Raw genomic sequence first — 17,684 nt, 5'->3', positions numbered from 1 at the left:
ACCCCTTCTAGTGGGCTTTATTCATTCCAGAATGGTGCTTGTAGTTCAAATTGCTGTTGTTGTTGACTCATTCAAGGCGCCTAAGGTAATCCTTAGTAGCGCTAGACTCGCTCGTGGGAGGCTCCGTAGTTCTCCGAAGGAGAGGGGGCTTCGACTGTCCTGTGCCGCCAGGCCTGACGGGGTGCGACCCAATCAAACCAAGCAGACAAAGCCTCTGAAGTCCTTAGTACGTTCGTACAGGCCGTACTAATCCTGGTGCATGATTTATGGAAGCCCCGTGGGCAGGTAGTACAGGTGATTGGGGTGTGGTCGCAGCGAATGGTTCGAAAGCACCACTGGCATTTGGACCGGGGGCCAGGGTTGCTCTCGAAGTCGCCCGCCCTAAGAAGAACAGAGAGAGGAGAGTAGAAGAAAGAGAAAGGGAGGGACAGATAGAAAGAGAGAAAGACAGACAGAGTAAAACGCAAAAAGGGGGAGAGAGAGTGAGAGAGGTGGGGAGAGAGTAGGAAAGAGAGGGACAGAGAAAATGAGAGACAAGAGAGTAAAGGGGGAAGAGAGAAAAGGAGAGATAAAGAAGGAGAGAGGACCAAGAAAGAAAGAGAGAGCGAGTCTGAGTGGATTGAGTTGGATTCGTAAGGCTCCCCCAGGTGAGAGCCCTTCGCAGGACACCACAGGAAGGTTCCTAGCCTTTGTCCTGCAATTGCTGTTGTAGCGAGCACATTTACCCTTGTATGAAATTATTTAAAATCAATTGGTCTGCTCTTGTCCTCCCAAACTAATTCAAATGAACCCTAAATAGCTATAAATCACATCTTCCTGGTCACGAAAAACACACTCAAATGATAATTGAACAAAAAAGACAGTAATAGGATAAATAAAATGACATTAACGAAATAAAACGTGAGTTTATTATGAGCTCTGTAACAAATGTGTCCTGCAGAGGAAGGGGGGCTGTCGGTTGGAAGGAGTATACAGGGAGTGCAGAATTATTAGGCAAGTTGTATTTTTGAGGATTAATTTTATTATTGAACAACAACCATGTTCTTAATGAACCCAAAAGTCTCATTAATATCAAAGCTGAATATTTTGGAAGTTGGAGTGGGAATTTTTTAGTTTTAGCTATTTTAGGAGGATATCTGTGTGTGCAGGTGACTATTACTGTGCATAATTATTAGGCAACTTAACAAAAAACAAATGTATACCCATTTCAATTATTTATTTTCATCAGGGAAACCAATATAACAGCTCAACATTCACAAATATACATTTCTTACATTCAAAAACAAAACAAAAACAAATCAGTGACCAATATAGCCACCTTTCTTTGCAAGGACACTCAAAAGCCTGCCATCCATGAATTCTGTCAGTGCTTTGATCTGTTCACGATCAACATTGCGTGCAGCAGCAACCACAGCCTCCCAGACACTGTTCAGAGAGGTGTACTGTTTTCCCTCCTTGTAAATCTCACATTTGATGAGGGACCACAGGTTCTCTATGGGGTTCAGATCAGGTGAACAAGGAGGCCATGTCATTAGTTTTTCTTCTTTTAGACCCTTTATTGCCAGCCACGCTGTGGAGTACTTGGATGCGTGTGATGGAGCGTTGTCCTGCATGAAAATCATGTTTTTCTTGAAGGATGCGGACTTCTTCCTGTACCACTGCTTGAAGAAGGTGTCTTCCAGAAACTGGCAGTAGGACCGGGAGTTGAGCTTGAGTCCATCCTCAACCCGAAAAGGCCCCACAAGCTCATCTTTGATGATACCAGCCCATACCAGTACCCCACCTCCACCTTGCTGGCGTCTGAGGCGGACTGGAGCTCTCTGCCCTTTACCGATCCAGCCACGGGCCCATCCATCTGGCCCATCAAGACTCACTCTCATTTCATCAGTCCATAAAACCTTAGAAAAATCCGTCTTGAGATTTTTCTTGGCTCAGTCTTGACGTTTCAGCTTGTGTGTCTTGTTCAGTGGTGGTCATTTTTCAGCCTTTCTTACCTTGGCCATGTCTCTGAGTATTGCACACCTTGTGCTTTTGGGCACTCCAGTGATGTTGCAGCTCTGAAATATGGCAAAACTGGTGGCAAGTGGCATCTTGGCAGCTGTACGCTTGACTTTTCTCAGTTCACGGGCAGTTATTTTGCGCCTTGGTTTTTCTACACGCTTCTTGCGACCCTGTTGACTATTTTGAATGTAACGCTTGATTGTTCGATGATCACGCTTCAGAAGCTTGGCAATTTTAAGAGTGCTGCATCCCTCTGCAAGATATCTTACTATTTTTGACTTTTCAGAGCCTGTCAAGTCCCTCTTCTGACCCATTTTGCCAAAGGAAAGGAAGTTGCCTAATAATTATGCACTCCTGATATAGGGTGTTGATGTCATCAGACCACACCCCTTCTCATTACAGAGATGCACATCACCTGATATGCTTAATTGGTAGTAGGCTTTCGAGCCTATACAGCTTGGAGTAAGACAACATGCATAAAGAGGATGATGTGGTCAAAATACTCATTCGCCTAATAATTCTGCACTCCCTGTACATGTCAACTTATACGTTTCCCCCGTATTTTATACGTTTTTGGCACATTTCACATTGTGTACGCGATATGATCATTTTTATGCGGAAAATTTAGTTTGTCTCGATTCTGGATCGTCTCGGTCGCTTGTAGCAGACGACAACGTCATTGTAGATTGCTAATAATGTCGCAAAATTCTTTGTTGTCTGTCTTTCTGTGCGTAAATACTGTAGGTGCCACTTTGTGTTTTTAAGGTTTATTATCGCTTAATGGGGATTTGCCATCCTTAAGTAGAAAAATTGGGGTAGGTTGACAGGTATGGGATCGATACTCTTGATGATTCATAAGCACTTACTGTACACTTAAAATAAATGTTCCAGTAACTTTAAATGAATGTATACACAAATTTTACAGCACTATTATTTTTTGCATGTAGTTGCTTGCCTGCACAAACTCGACTAGCTGATGCTAGCAGTGAGCAGTCACGAGCAGTGAGCAGTCTCTAGTGGTAGCCTCTGGGACTGCTTGTGAGCTGGATTTTTCTACGTATAGGGAGCAAGAATTTGGTTCAAAAACTTCAAATACTGAAATTCTCGTGTATAGAGGTGCTTATATTAAGAGAATGGTTGGTTGGCTGGATCCACTAGGATCGTAGGGGCCAATGTTCCCTGTAATTTTCCACGGGTCTGAGCGTTCACACAAAGTCGGTGAGCAACGCTTGAAACAACAGTGAGCAACCATAATCCCAAGTGTGGCAAGATAATTAATTATCAAACATGTCCAAAACTTGACATCACGTTACATTTTGCTGAGTTTCCGGCAATGCAAAATTATTTTTCTCTTTTCAATGAATTGACTCATGCGTACTATTGCAAAGATTGTACAGCCTACAAACGTCGTTTGTTCTTACAATTCTTTCACAAGATATCCATTTCTTTTTATGTCCTGACATATTTTGTCGCGTAATATTAACATTTTGGGGGGCTTATTTAGTCGGTTGTAAGATACAGAACTGTACTTAATCACATTTTGTAGCGGAAGTACAATGTTGGCAACAAGATTCACTTGATATAATTGGAAATTATTTGAATGCATAACAAACTTTTTCTTCTTTTTTCTGTGTTTTTTTCTACTTTTTTTTAAATTCCTTTAAAAAAATCTCATTGTGTTTACTTTTTCCGAGCTGTTACTTTTTTCTTTTTGTTCTCTTTTTACTTTTTTCCTACATTTCTTTCTTTTCTTTTTTTTTCTGGCTTTTTTTCTTAATTTTTCCTTCTTTTTCGTTTTCGTTTCTTTTTTTCTCAGCTTTTCACTACTTTTTCATTTTGGTATTTTTTTCTTTTTTGTTCTATTCCCCCATTCCTTTAAGTCATTTTGTGCATAATTTTACATAATATTTGGTCATGTTGGGATTAAAGAAGCAAAAACAACTTGAAGTGCCGTTTAGGACCCGAAAGAGCCGGTTCCTTTTAGTGAGCCGAGCCGAAAAAGCCCGGTTCTCGACAAACTCAACTAACTTTACTTTTCAACTTCGTTCGACATTGACTTCAAAATACCGCATTTAGGACACAGCGTCAGGGGAACCCGTGTATTTTTACCTTCATGCACTGTAACTTTGACTTAAGTCACTTCTTAATTAGTAATTTTAAACCCTCATTTTTTGCGCTGGCTAGATTTTCTTGTGCGCCGAGAATGTGCGAGCAGTGCGCAATTGCGCATGCGCGCAGCTCAGAGGGAACACTGGTAGGGGCACCATTTTCTGTGATGTGTGGCACCCATCCCTCTCCTGGCCAACGTATTTTTCCATCTGGTCTCAAAAATTGGACCTTTCGCATGATAGGCTAATGTGCTAACCACTGCACTATGGAAACATTACGATGTAACACTGTAAATTGTCAAAATCAACATTTTCATGGAATGAATGCCATCATGTTTTATGTCTCAGGGATCTTTCCGGTGTGGTCCCTGTAAGAGAGGCTATGTGGGTGACCAGCAAAGAGGTTGCAGACCCGAGCGGGCTTGTGGGAACCGAGAAACCAACCCATGTCACAGCAACGCTGAGTGCATCCTCCATCGGGATGGCAAGATTGAATGTCAAGTGAGAAACTGTATCTATCTTTTTTAAAACGTCTACCTTTCAAGTACATCGTGAACATTGTTGGCTTAGACCAGTGTGGGTCGGGACCCAAAAGTGTCGCAGACCTGTTTTCAGTGGGTCGTGGGCCATTGCCTTGGCAAAATAATGCTAAGAAGGAGAAAAAAACGGAAGCTCAATTACACTCCTGAACAGTAGAGGGCGATAATGTCGTGCTCGATCTTTTCTTCCTGTCAATCAGCGCATTTAAGAGGGAACACATCTCATTTTATTGTGCTTTTGTTGGTTTTTATTTTCCTTTCCTGCACATAATAATGTGTCCCAAGAAAGTTATTGATATGGGGCGGGAACGGTGGAAAATAATTAATAATAATAATTTCCTTTGTATTGTCATTCTTTGTAACAATGTACACAGAACGAAATGTCGATACACCTGACCCGTTGTAGCGAGCCGATGCAGCCGCAGCCAACAGAGGGCGCCGCCATTTTACCAATGTTATAAGTCTTAGGTATGACTCGGCCAAGGCGCGAACCAGCGACCTCCCAGTCTCAAAGCGGGCGCCCTACCATCTAGGCTACTGAGCTGGTGGAAGACAAGAAAGACAGAGTCAAAGAAGGAAATAATTGTGAAATACAAAATTGGTGTACGAGGTTCTGCCGTTGAAGCACTGCTAAAAGCTAAAGTAATGGTTCAAAAAAATATAAATTTTTTAGCTTTTTACCAATATCTCATCTCATTAGCTGCACCGCTTATCCTCAGTAGGGTCGCGGGAGTGCTGGTGCCCATTCCAGCAAACATCGGGCAATGGGCAGGGGACACCCCGAACTGGCCAATCCACCTGAAATGCATGTCTTTAGAATGTGGGAGGAAACCGGAGTGCCCGGAGGAAACCCACGCAAGCACGGGGAGAACATACAAACTCCGCACAGGAAGTCCGGTAGCTGGATTTGGACCCACACAGGAGGTTCCCAAGACCTTAGAACTGTGCTGCACACGCGCTAACCACTGCTCCGCCGTGCTGCCCCTTTTTACCAATATAATAATCCTTATTAAATATACAATTAAATAATTATTGATGATTAGGTACACTCTTTATTAATATTTTGAATATCTATTAGCATGTTGTGTCACGACCGGTACAAGCAGTAGACTCAAATGCGTAACGTTTTACACAAAGTCAGGGCGAGAGGAAAAAACAACAGTGATCCAGTGCTCGCTGCGCAGGAGGAGTAAGAAGCCCTCGCAAACGAAGTGGGGTCGGAGATCGGAAGCAAGTTGGGCAGCCAGGACGGGAGAACGGAGCGTGGTCAGAGATCAGAAGCAAGTCGGGCAGCCGGGACAGGAGAATGGAGCGTGGTTGGAGATCGGAAGCAAGTCGGGTAATCGGAGATGATCGGGAAGCCAGGGACAGACGAGCAGGATACAGGACAGGACGGGACAGCAGGAGCCAGAGTCAAAAATGCTGACGGACTGACAGGGAGTGAATGAGCCTTTTAGCTTTTCTCAAAGAAAAAACAAAATCAGTAAATTTGTTTTTCTTGCATTCCACAAGGGTCCTGCAATAGTGAAAATCCTCAAAGTACAAACTTTTATTTAATTATGTATTACATACTCTACTATTATACAGTACATTGAAACCAAAGAACACACCCAAATAATCTAATCAAGTATTTGTTAAACAAATGTTTTTTTCTGTAACAAAAGCCCTCTGTACTGTGAAATCATAATTCTAAAAATCATCTTGCTACTGTACTGCACTACTATACTGATTTAGGACATGATATACTTTACTTACGATTATATAAACAACAGATAAAAGTACTGTACTTTATAAACATTTTTGTTACAAACAATTTCTGTACATTCAAATTATAATTGTAAATATAATCTCACTACTGGCAGCACGGTGGCGCAGTGGTTAGCGCTTGTGCGGCACAGTTCATGTCATGGGAACCTGTCGTGGGTTCAAATCCAGCTCCAGACTTCCTGTGTGGAGTATGTATGTTCTCCCCGTGCTTGCGTGGGTTTCCTCCGGGCACTCCGGTTTCCTCCCACGTTCCAAAAACATGCATTTCAGGTGAATTGGCCGGTCCAAATTGTCCCTAGGTGTGAATGAGCGAATGAGTTGTCTTTCCCTGTGCCCTGCGATTGGCTGGCAACCAGTTCAGGGTGTCCCCTGCCCACTGCCCGGAGATGGCTGGGATGGGCTCCAGCCCCCCCGCGACCCTAATGAGGATAAGCGGTTCGGCTAATGAGATGAGATGAGATGAATCTCACTACTATATTGCACTATTGATTGGTTATCTACAACTATGATTGATTGACAGTTTTATAGATAAAGCGGGTTTCTGTGGGAACATGATTTAAGCACAAATTTCAATTTTACCCAAAAAAGTAAACTATGCTGTTATGTTATTATTGTGATTATATGTTATTAGAATATATCTGCCAGTTTTGTTTGGCAGGTCATATTCAAAATGAATTAAATATTTCAAAACTATCATCTGAAGTAGATGATATTTTGTCGCCATCTTGTGGACATTATTGGGAAAACCACAAATTGGCGTAAAATGCTTTTACCTTTCTTAAGTATGTGTAGAGCACAGGTGTCAAACAGACGGCCCGCGGGCCAAATCAGGCCCGCTAGGGGATTGAATCCGGCCCGCAAGACAACACTCAGAGAAGCGCAAGAGAAAAACAAGCTGCAGGTTGAAATATGTCAACTTAAAGTTGCCAAAGCCAGGTGCCTTTTACAAAGACACTGTACTTGTATTTATTTCTCTCTCTCTCTCTCTCTCTCTCTCTCTCTCTCTCCCACCCCTTTTCTCCCACTCTCTGTCTCTGTCGCTTTCACTCTCTGTGTCTCTCTTTTTCTCTTCCTTTGTTGCTCTTTGTCTCGTAAACTTCTTTTGCTCTAACTTCCTTTTTTCCTTTTCTCTCTTTTCTTTTTCTCTCTTCCGACCCTTTGCGCTTTCTTTTCTCTTTTCTCTCCTTCTGTCTTTCTATTTCTCCTTGGATTTCTTTCTTCCTCTGCCTTTCTTTTCTCCCTCTCTCACGACTTTTTACCTCTTTTGTTTCTCACGCTCTCTCCCTCCCTCTCTTTTTCTTTCTTTGTCCCGTCTTCTCTCCTTTTCCCTCCCTCTTTCTCTTATTTATTTATCTCTCTTTTTCTTTCTCTTTAGTCTACTAGTCTGGCCCCACGACAGAATGTTTGTTCTATCGTGTGGCCCCCGAGTTTAAACACCCCTGATGTAGAGTGTCCAACTTGGTGGGCAATAGAAAGCCTCCTCTGCCTTTTGGTGCTTGAATTGCAGATAGGTTGGTCAAGCTGTTTTCTATGTATAACTTTGACTCCAACATTATTGACGCACAGGCAGACACAGGTGAAAATGGGGCGGGGTGACTGGTTAGCCAATCAGAAAGCAGAAAACAATGCATGATGGTAAAATGGTGTCGAAAAATGGGAAAAGTAACCCGCAACACAGCAAGGGATTACTGTACTCGCATGTAAGCCTACATTGCATACAAGCTTACATTGCATATAAACCAACCTGACTAAAACAGTTTAAAAATGAACACATGCTAAAAGAAATACATAACAGAAATATTAATTAAACATGCACCAAAACAATAATAATCAGTTAAATGTGTTATGCATTTTGGTGGTAAAGGAATTATTTTAGTATATAATGGATTGCCAAATTAATTTGAAGAGGAAAACTGAATATATATGTATATTTTATCAGTAAAACGAGTGAAAAAACTCATGATTAATCTCACAATCTAAAGTGTGGCTACACACACAATTTAATCAGTTTCATAAAAAAAAATACAGCTATTTCTTACGCGATCAGGGGTTGAACACCAATCCTGAAGGAATTATATCCTCTAGTACTGAGGTATCAACAGTACATTGTTGTAAAATTTCCTCATCCGCAATTGTGTGAAAGCAGATATGTTGAAATAATTTCTGGATAACTTATGCATATATATATATATATATATATATATATATATATATATATATATATATATATATATACAACAGCCATATCCCCCTAGTGGGAGGTGGCTAGAGTCATTTCTGACTCTATTTTTGGGGGGGAGATTGATTTAGAGGAGGGGGTTCCCAACCCCTTTGCTCAACTCAACTCAGGTGTTGGGAGTCATTAGGTGACCAAACCCCCCAATTCCAACCCCTAATGCTGAACGCCAAGCAGGGAGGCAACGGGTACCAATGTTTAAGTTTTAAGTATGACTCGGCCGAGGCATGAACCACAACCTCCCAGGCTCGGGGCGGGCGCCATACCCCCAAGGCCACCGAGCTAGTTGGATAACTTGGTTTTTAAAATTGTATCTACTTAATGATGTGAAATGATAAACTGCAAATATCAATGGACTAACTCGAGTTTACACAGACATGAAACAGAGAAAACAGCTCTGCCAATAAAATGTTTGGAATGCTTCCAGTGTGGAGTTGGTTGGGCCGGCAATGGTTTCCTCTGTGGACCCGATATTGACATTGATGGATTCCCAGATGAGAAGTTGGACTGTCTGGAAAGGAATTGTGCCAAGGTGAGTAGTTTTTCCAGGAAATGTATGCTAATAATCAAGTAGAAATAAGATTCTGAGTTATTACACCAGGGGTCACCAACCTGGTAGTCCTTAAAGAACACCTGAGTAGCCCAGGGACCATTCCGGAAAATAGCGCACCGGTAATAGGCCAATGTTATTGACTTTATTCTTTTCAGGACAACTGTCTCACGGTGCCCAACTCTGGTCAGGAAGATGCTGACCGTGACGGAATTGGAGACGCCTGTGATGAAGACGCGGACGGAGATGGGATTCTCAACACACAGGTTCCTCCTCTTTCTCCCATTTTGAATTTTCCCACATTACACTAGTGTTTGCTGACAGGACAACTGCGTGCTGGTGCCCAACGTGGACCAAAGGAACATTGACCAAGACGACTTCGGTGACGCTTGCGACAACTGTCGCGCTGTCAAAAACAACGACCAAAAAGACACTGATGTGGACAAATTCGGTGATGAATGCGACGAAGATATCGACGGGGATGGTAAAATGTGCCTAGTGTTGAATGTATTAGTTGTGGGGAATACAAGAACAGGAATAATGTTTTCATCCATTTAAGGAATTCCCAATTACCTGGACAACTGCGTGAGAGTTCCCAATGCAAAGCAGATCGATCGCGATGGAGACAAAGTTGGAGATGCTTGTGATAGCTGTCCGTATGATCCCAACCCAGACCAGGTAAAGTTTTTCATGTCCCATCAGGGTTGGGTAGGGTTACTTTAACTTTATTACTTTCAATTACTTTTGGATTACTCCAATACCAAGTATGCTAATAAAAGACAAAAGAAACTAAATATGAATAAAATTATGACTCACAACACGTGGTAAGCTTTCTCTCCTGGCTTTGATCTCTGATCTCCGGCAAAACGAACATAAAATGCGACAGAAACAAAATGAAAATAAATCCAAACAGCTTGCCAACATCATTTTTGCCGTTCCATGTATTCCGTTACTCCCCAAGCCTGCACAAAATTTAATAATTTTATTCATATCTACTTTCTTTAGTCTTTTATTCGCATACAGTGGAACCTCGGTCCTCGACCATAATCCGTTCCAGAACCCTGTTCGAAAACCGATTTGTTCGATCACCAAAAATCGTTTTTCCCATTAAAAGTAATGTAAAATCGTTTAAATCCGTTCCAACACCCTGAATGTTTACCATGAACGTAAACATGAAGCTAACCTAGGCTAATCGTACGTTCGCGTTAGCGTAATCTTCCGTACGAAAGATTACGCTAACATGAATGTGTAAAAATAAAAAAATCAGCCCGTTTACACGTCATTTAGCACCCGGGTCTCTACAAAAAGTGGTGAGCGGTTAAAGGATAAAGAAAAGAATTATGAATAGGATTTCTTACCTTTGTGGTGGTCTGCAGAAGCGATGCTCTATTCCCTCGAAAGAAGGGAAACTCACACAGCTTCTTCATTTTGCTATTATTTCTTTCTTAAATGCAATAGTTGTACGGACTACTCTTCTTTTTTCACCTGTAGCAACTTTGCTGTCGGAGGCACAATTAGGGGCTAAAACACTCCGTTCACCGATATTAAAAGCGAAAGCGAAAAGAAGTGCACGCGCACGTCATAACAGTTCTTCACGAGGGGTGGGGGCAATCTACACGATCTACACCCGTACGCCGCTCAGCATCGCACCCTAGCGTACCGGCGTTCGAACTCCGAACAAAAAGCGAAGAAAGAATTTCTCTAAATTTTTGGTCGAGAACCGATTTGTTCGAACTGAGAGGCGTTCGAAAACCGAGGTTCCACTGTATTCGGTATTGAAGTAATCCAAAAGTAATTGAAAGTAATCAAGTTAAAGTAACCCTACCCAACCCTGCATACTATACTATAACTATGGTACAATGGATCTGTTATAACCCCAAAACTACCTTCTTACCAGTTGGATGCAGACAATGACTTGATTGGAGACCCTTGTGACACTAACAAAGACAGGTACCATTAATTAAAGCAATGTCAAACATCAAAAAAATCAAAGACAATTTCCTTCTCAGCGATGGCGACGGTCACCAAGACTCTCGTGACAACTGCCCAGCCGTCATTAACAGCTCCCAACTGGACACAGACAAAGATGGCAAGGGAGACGAGTGTGACGACGACGATGACAATGACGGCATCCCTGACCTGCTGCCGCCAGGTCCTGATAATTGCCGATTGATCCCCAACCCCCTTCAGGAGGACTCGGACGGTACGGTAGGGGATGCTGGAGTGCAGTAGGCAAATTTGGTCCTCATGGGAAGTATTTCTGCATGCTTTGGGAATTCCTTTGCTTCAAGACAGGTGATTCAAATGACCAGGGACATGGCCTTAAACCACTGTATATGTGTATCGATCAACTGTGAAAATAAAAATCTGTCTATCTATCTACCTTGGTCATATCCCTCAAGAGGGGTGACCGACAGCAAGACACACACATACAATAACAAAGAAAATTTAAATAACACAAAATTTTTTCGACCATGGCCAAACACCCAAACAAGTTAGGCACCTCGGCACCCAAATTCGTCATGCTTTGGTCCCTCCAGATGAAATAGGACACCAGAAAGCGGCCATATCACTCGGCTCAGGGTGACACAACACACACTTCTGTTCAACAGCAGGGCCCGACAGCTTTCACTGGTTTACCCCTGCCGCATCATACGAGTGTCCAGCCCATCCTTAAGAACGCGTCCACAATCCCACTATCCTTTCACAACACCTCTCCACTCCTTTCTATCACCAACAAAGAAAATAAAAATAGCAAAGGAAAATCAACCAACTCACAGAAGTAAGCTAGACTAGTATGTATAATTTGTAAGTGTGAAACAAGCCCAAAGTTCCTGCAGCAGCAGTGGAGAAGATAAAAATCACCAATGAATGAAGCAATATGCACAAGGAGTGCGACGAGTGTAGATATCGGGAACATATGGCTCTTTTCATGTAATGTAAATTTAATGTAATGTTAAAAAATTGGGCAGCACAGCGGCGCAGTGGTTAGCGCGTGTGCGGCACAGTTCGAAGGTCTTGGGAACCTCCTGTGTGGGTTCAAATCCAGCTACTGGACTTACTGTGCGGAGTTTGTATGTTCTCCCCGTGCTTGCGTGGGTTTCCTCCCGGCACTCCGGTTTTCTCCCACATTCCAAAGACATGCATTTCAGGTGGATTGGCGGGTCCAAATTGTCCCTAGGTGTGAATGAGTGAGCGGGTTGTCTGTCCCTGTGTGCCCTGCGATTGGCTGGCAACCAGTTCAGGGTGTCCGTCCCCTGCCCACTGCCCTGATGATTGCTGGGATGGGCTCCAGCACCCCCGCGACCCTACTGAGGATAAGCGGTGCAGCTAATGAGATGAGATGAGACGTGCCACATGTTGATTGACTCTTTGCCAAACAGATGCAACTAAATATCAGGATTGATTAATCCTTCCTTTTTCAGAAATACAAAATAGTGAGTTCAGGAGGTAGAGCCATTGTCTTGGGATCAAGAGGTCGCAGGTTCGATTCCCGGCTCCTCTGTGTTATATGTCGAAGTCTCCTTGGGCAAGACACTGAATCCCTAATGCCCCCAATAAGCAGGCATGGCTGACTCCCTATTGGTGTGTGAGTGTGTGTGTGTGAATGGGTAAGTGTGAAACACATCGTAAATCCGATATACTTTATTGTCATTCTTGTACACGTGTATACAGAAAGAAATGTCGATACATCTGACCCGCACAGTTTCCTTGAATGCACAGATATAAATAAAATGTTGTATTGAGTTGGAGTATTGAAGTACTAATAATATACTAAATACTTATAGCTATGTAAAGTATTATACAGCAGTGCAAAGAGTGCAAGAGGAGCAGCTAACCAGATGTGCAAAATGGGCAGTCAGGTAAACAATTCACTATACAATAACAAAGCGCTTTGGGAGGTCTTCATTGACTTGAAAAGCGCTATATAAATGCAAAGCATTTACCATTTATTTGTTTAGCCCTTTAACCATAAAATGCAATACTGAGATCGGGTATGCGCACAAAATCCCTGTCCATTTAGCTCCACCGAGCTCAAACCTCGTAAGTCAGACTGTCTTGACGACTCATGTTCTTCACCTGGTCCTTGTATCTCATTCTCCATCTTGTATTCAATGGCCAACGGCGGTTCCGTGTTCCCGTCTTCTTCCTTTTCAGTCAATTGGCGCTCTCAATGATATATATCTGTCAGGAACCAGAACAGACTCTCGGATCCAATAGCGCTAGTTTCAGAATAGTTTTTATTTGAAAGAGTTGTTGGGGCTGGCTTGGGACGTCGGCGCTTGTTAGTCGTCAGCCTCTTCGGGCGGAATGGCAGCTCCGTGACGGATAGACGGAAGGCGCAGCATAGCGGGTAAGTCGATGGCCGGGGCGGGAGAGTAGGTCGCAAAGCGTGGAACGGAAACAGGTCAAAAACGGGAGGCATGCATGAATCAGGCAAGAGAAGTCGTGGGTACCTTGTCGTCTGGAGAAACACTCAGGGATACGAAGAGTACACTCGAACGTCCATCTCTGGACGCAGACCGCTTAAGTGGAGAACGTCAGCCAATCAGGAAGTGCGCTCAGCGCGCCAAACGATTGCCCCAGGTGACTTCACTTAGACAATATCTGCTGTATTGAAGAAGAGAACTCTGCAAAACTCTTGCCCTTGAGGACCGAGTTTGCTCACACCCAGCAATCAAGGAAGGAAATTGTTCTCATTCCCATTTGCTTTCACAAATCATTTCAGGCAACGGCATCGGCAACGTGTGCGAAAGAGATTTTGACAACGACACCATCATCGACACCATCGACGTGTGTCCTGAAAACGCGGAGGTTACGCTAACCGACTTCAGGGAGTACCAGACGGTGGTATTGGATCCAGAGGGCGACGCACAGATTGACCCAAACTGGGTGGTTCTAGATCAGGTCAATATCATTTTGGAAATTACATGAACGTTACTAGATACTCTATGAGTTTTGGATGTGTTGCAGTGGTGCGGGCGAATGTTGATCTTAACATTTGTTAACTACAGTGTTGGAAGATAAGGAAAACTCAATAAATTATTTGTTTCAATTATTGTGCAGGGGAGAGAGATCGTCCAGACAATGAATAGTGATCCTGGGTTGGCAGTTGGTAAGATGATGCTTCTTTGGCTTTTCCCATTAAAGTCTTTTGCATGTAACCCTGTGTCTGAGTTTTATAAAGATATAAAACTCATTGCTGGCAAAAATATTCAAGTCGAGACATTTACAAAGTTTAAAACTACTGCGCAAATGTTGTGAGCCCGGCCCGGCCGCCATCTTGCTTGGCCGCCCAGGCCGAACTGACAACATCCGGGTCAGTAGGCGTGGTTTATTGAAAGGTCGCACATGCGCAGTGAATGGATGGAGTCGCGCATACATATTACATTACATACAATAGATAAACATATTAAAAACGTATCAAAAACAATGGAATTAGACTGAAAATAGGGATCTTTGAAACGTGACTATGTGTGTGTGTGTGTGTAATGATTATTTGCATATTGAAAATAGGAAAACAGGTTAAACAAGTTGATTTCATAGCATAGGAATCTGAGAAATACACAACTAAAAGGAGCCTACTTTACACCCTGGAAATTCAGGGTTCGTAAAACTTATTTCATGGCCACATTCACACACTTTTCAAGTACAGTGGAACCTCGGTTCTCGACCATAATCCATTCCAGAACCCTGTTCGAAAACCGACTTGTTCGATCACCGAAATCCTTTTTCCCATTAAAAATAATGCAAATCGTTTTAATCCGTTCCAACACCCTGAATGTTTACCTTGAATGTTTAACATAAACATAAAGCTAACCCTGGCTAATCGTACATTTGCGTTATCGTAATCTTCCGTACGAAAGATTCCCTTAACATGAACGTGTAAAAATAAAAAAATCAGGTCGTTTACAAGTCATTAAGCACCCGGGTCTCCACAACAAGTGGTGAGCAGTTCATTGGAAAGGGGGCTCCGTTACAACACCCTCAATTTTGGGCTCCGTTCCAACACCCTGAATGTTTAACATAAACTTAAAGCTAACCCAGGCTAATCGTAGGTTCGCGTTATCGTAATCTTATGAATAGGATTTCTTACCTTTGTGGTGGTCAGTAGAAGGCGCGCGCACACCTCCTTTATATTTGGCTATTATTTCTTTCTTAAATGCAATAGTTGTACGCACTACTTTTCCTTTTTCACCTGTAGCAACTTTGCTGCTTGCACTGACTTTCTTCGGAGGCATAATAAGGGGCTAAAACACCCGTACGCCGCTCAGCATCGCACCCTAGCGTACGCACTCACGCATTACCGGCGTTCGAACTCCGATTTTTTGACCGAACAGCGAAGCAAGAATTTCTCGCAATTTTGGGTCGGACACCGATTTGTTCGAACTGAGAGGCGTTCGAAAACCGAGGTTCCACTGTACTTTCAAGTTCGGAAAAACCAAGCTCTGATCAAAATAACATTTTTTGGGGGTTGGCTTTGATGACTAAAACAAAGTCGCTGTCTTGCTTCTAGCACACATTATGTGCTATTTTGAACTGTTCTTATCTGTTTGTGTCAGGGGGCTGCTATAAACTGACATGAATTCTGCAATTCTGCTTCAACAATGCCCAGGCAGCTTCAATACGTCACACTTGTTTACAAACATGGAAATGGCTCTATAGGTGTTGGGTAATAATTGAGTTCAATGCTGAAGACAAAAAAAGAAAGTACTGTATGTATAAAAAGCAGAAAAAGGAGCCAAATTTGGCCTCATTTTAATTATTTTGATTGCTCTACAGCACTGTGCATTTAATATTAGAGACTGCTGTTCTTTTGCTTTTTGTTTTACCTATTTTTATTCATTTTTTGCGTGTTTTTTGGAATCAAATTTGGTTAAAGTACAATTGTAAAAAGGTATTTTTTTCATATTTATAGCACTGAAGAGTTCATATTTTTAACTTATATTTTGCTGTTTTGCGTTTTCAGGGATTTTGTATTGTTGTTCCACTTTTTAATCTGTTCGGACTGTAAAAATCTACTTTTTTTGGTATTTTACTTTTTTTGTAGATATTTGTATATTTTAATGTATACTTCATGTGTTATGCAGGGATCCCAAGAAAAGCATATGAAATTACTGAAAAGTAAATAATTTGGTGCATAATGTTGGATTATTATGATAAAAGAAAAACTTCTTGGGAACCAAAAGAGCCAGCTCTCCTCAGGGAACGAAGCCGAAAGAGCCGCTTCTCGAAAAAGAGCCGGAATTCCCATGACTAGTCTGATAAACCTGTCCTCTTGGATGCGATGTAGGGGGCAGTAACGCTTCACATGAAAACCAAAAAATGAGGACTGGAGCCACCATCAGCATCATTTTTACGCACTTTTCAAATATGTTTCTTTATTCAAAAGCGAGGTGTATCGGGTCAGACAACCAGGAAGATAATTCCAAGCATTTTCAAGCCCTTCACCCTCAATTCAAGCATTTTCCTGACTTTAAAAACACAACATTAAAATTCAAACTTTTTCAAGGATTTCAAACACCCGTACGAACCCTGATATTACTGTATCTCAACTCCAAAGGTGTCCAAGATGGGCATGCAATGATTGATCGTTCGTAATAGCCAAAATTTTGAATTGAATTGTCTTCATTATCATTAATAAAAACACAGTGATCACGTTGGCAATGAGATTAGAGATGGCACTGATAAATGAGTGGTGCATTAACGATAAATTCCATATTAGGTTGATAAATAAAATAAGAGTACTCATTTTTCAATGCAACTGGTGGATTGTATTTTTTTCACAGTTTTGACAACGACACCATCATCGACACGCTAGTTTAGGGGTGTGGATCGTCCTGGTCATGTTTATTTGTGACGCCCTTAATCACAAGAAGTCTCAAAGGGCTGCACAGACCTCAGACTATTACAGACTACAGACTATTTATTACACCATCCCCTGATCTACTTGGAAGTGACGATAAATTTCAACAAATTAGCTTATTCGATTAATCATCTTTTGCAATCCCTGTATACTGAAACCCAATAGCATCAAAACTGCAGTCCGCTAATGACATCACAGGTAGAGCAAACTGTAATAACAGCCTTGAGAATGACAACTAAGACAAAGACTTAGAACGTATTAGAGCACAGGTGTCAAACATGCTGCCCGCCGTCCGACTCAGGCCAGCTAAGGGTTTTAATCTGGCCCACGAGAAAACACATAGAGGAGCACAAGAGAAAAATAAGCTATATACATCCACTTGGTGTTGACAAAGCCAGGCGCCATTCGCAAACCAACTGGAGCTTTATTACATTCTCTATAGGTTTTTGCCTGTTCTTTCTCTGTCTTTTTCCCTCCTTTTGTCTCGCTCTCACATTTTAATTCTCTTATTTCTTTTTCTCTCTCTTTTCTCCTTTTGAATATCTTTCTTTGTATCACTGTCTCTCTTTCTATGTCTCTCTCTCTCTTTATTCTCTTTCTCATTCTCACTCTATTC

The 17,684-nt window shown here is 42.2% G+C and overlaps 1 protein-coding gene across 1 annotated transcript in view; it reads left to right on the top strand.

The window, feature by feature from the left end:
* The window catches only part of comp (cartilage oligomeric matrix protein), a 43,974-nt gene that overhangs the window by 16,422 nt on the left and 9,868 nt on the right, over window positions 1-17,684 (top strand). The window contains exons 7-15 of the mRNA XM_088350194.1: window positions 4,458-4,610; window positions 9,079-9,183; window positions 9,360-9,467; window positions 9,526-9,685; window positions 9,761-9,879; window positions 11,099-11,151; window positions 11,211-11,404; window positions 13,931-14,109; window positions 14,269-14,317. Coding sequence (XP_088206320.1) covers window positions 4,458-4,610; window positions 9,079-9,183; window positions 9,360-9,467; window positions 9,526-9,685; window positions 9,761-9,879; window positions 11,099-11,151; window positions 11,211-11,404; window positions 13,931-14,109; window positions 14,269-14,317 — 1,120 coding nt within the window. The remainder of the gene's footprint in view (window positions 1-4,457; window positions 4,611-9,078; window positions 9,184-9,359; window positions 9,468-9,525; window positions 9,686-9,760; window positions 9,880-11,098; window positions 11,152-11,210; window positions 11,405-13,930; window positions 14,110-14,268; window positions 14,318-17,684) is intronic.

Source organism: Urocampus carinirostris, chromosome 12 (assembly GCF_059441175.1).
Source record: "Urocampus carinirostris isolate Australia breed hairy pipefish chromosome 12, RoL_Ucar_1.0, whole genome shotgun sequence".
NCBI classification, from domain to species: Eukaryota; Metazoa; Chordata; class Actinopteri; order Syngnathiformes; family Syngnathidae; genus Urocampus; species Urocampus carinirostris.
Note: the sequence above shows the minus strand (reverse complement) of the source record. Positions and strands in the feature narration are given on the sequence as shown.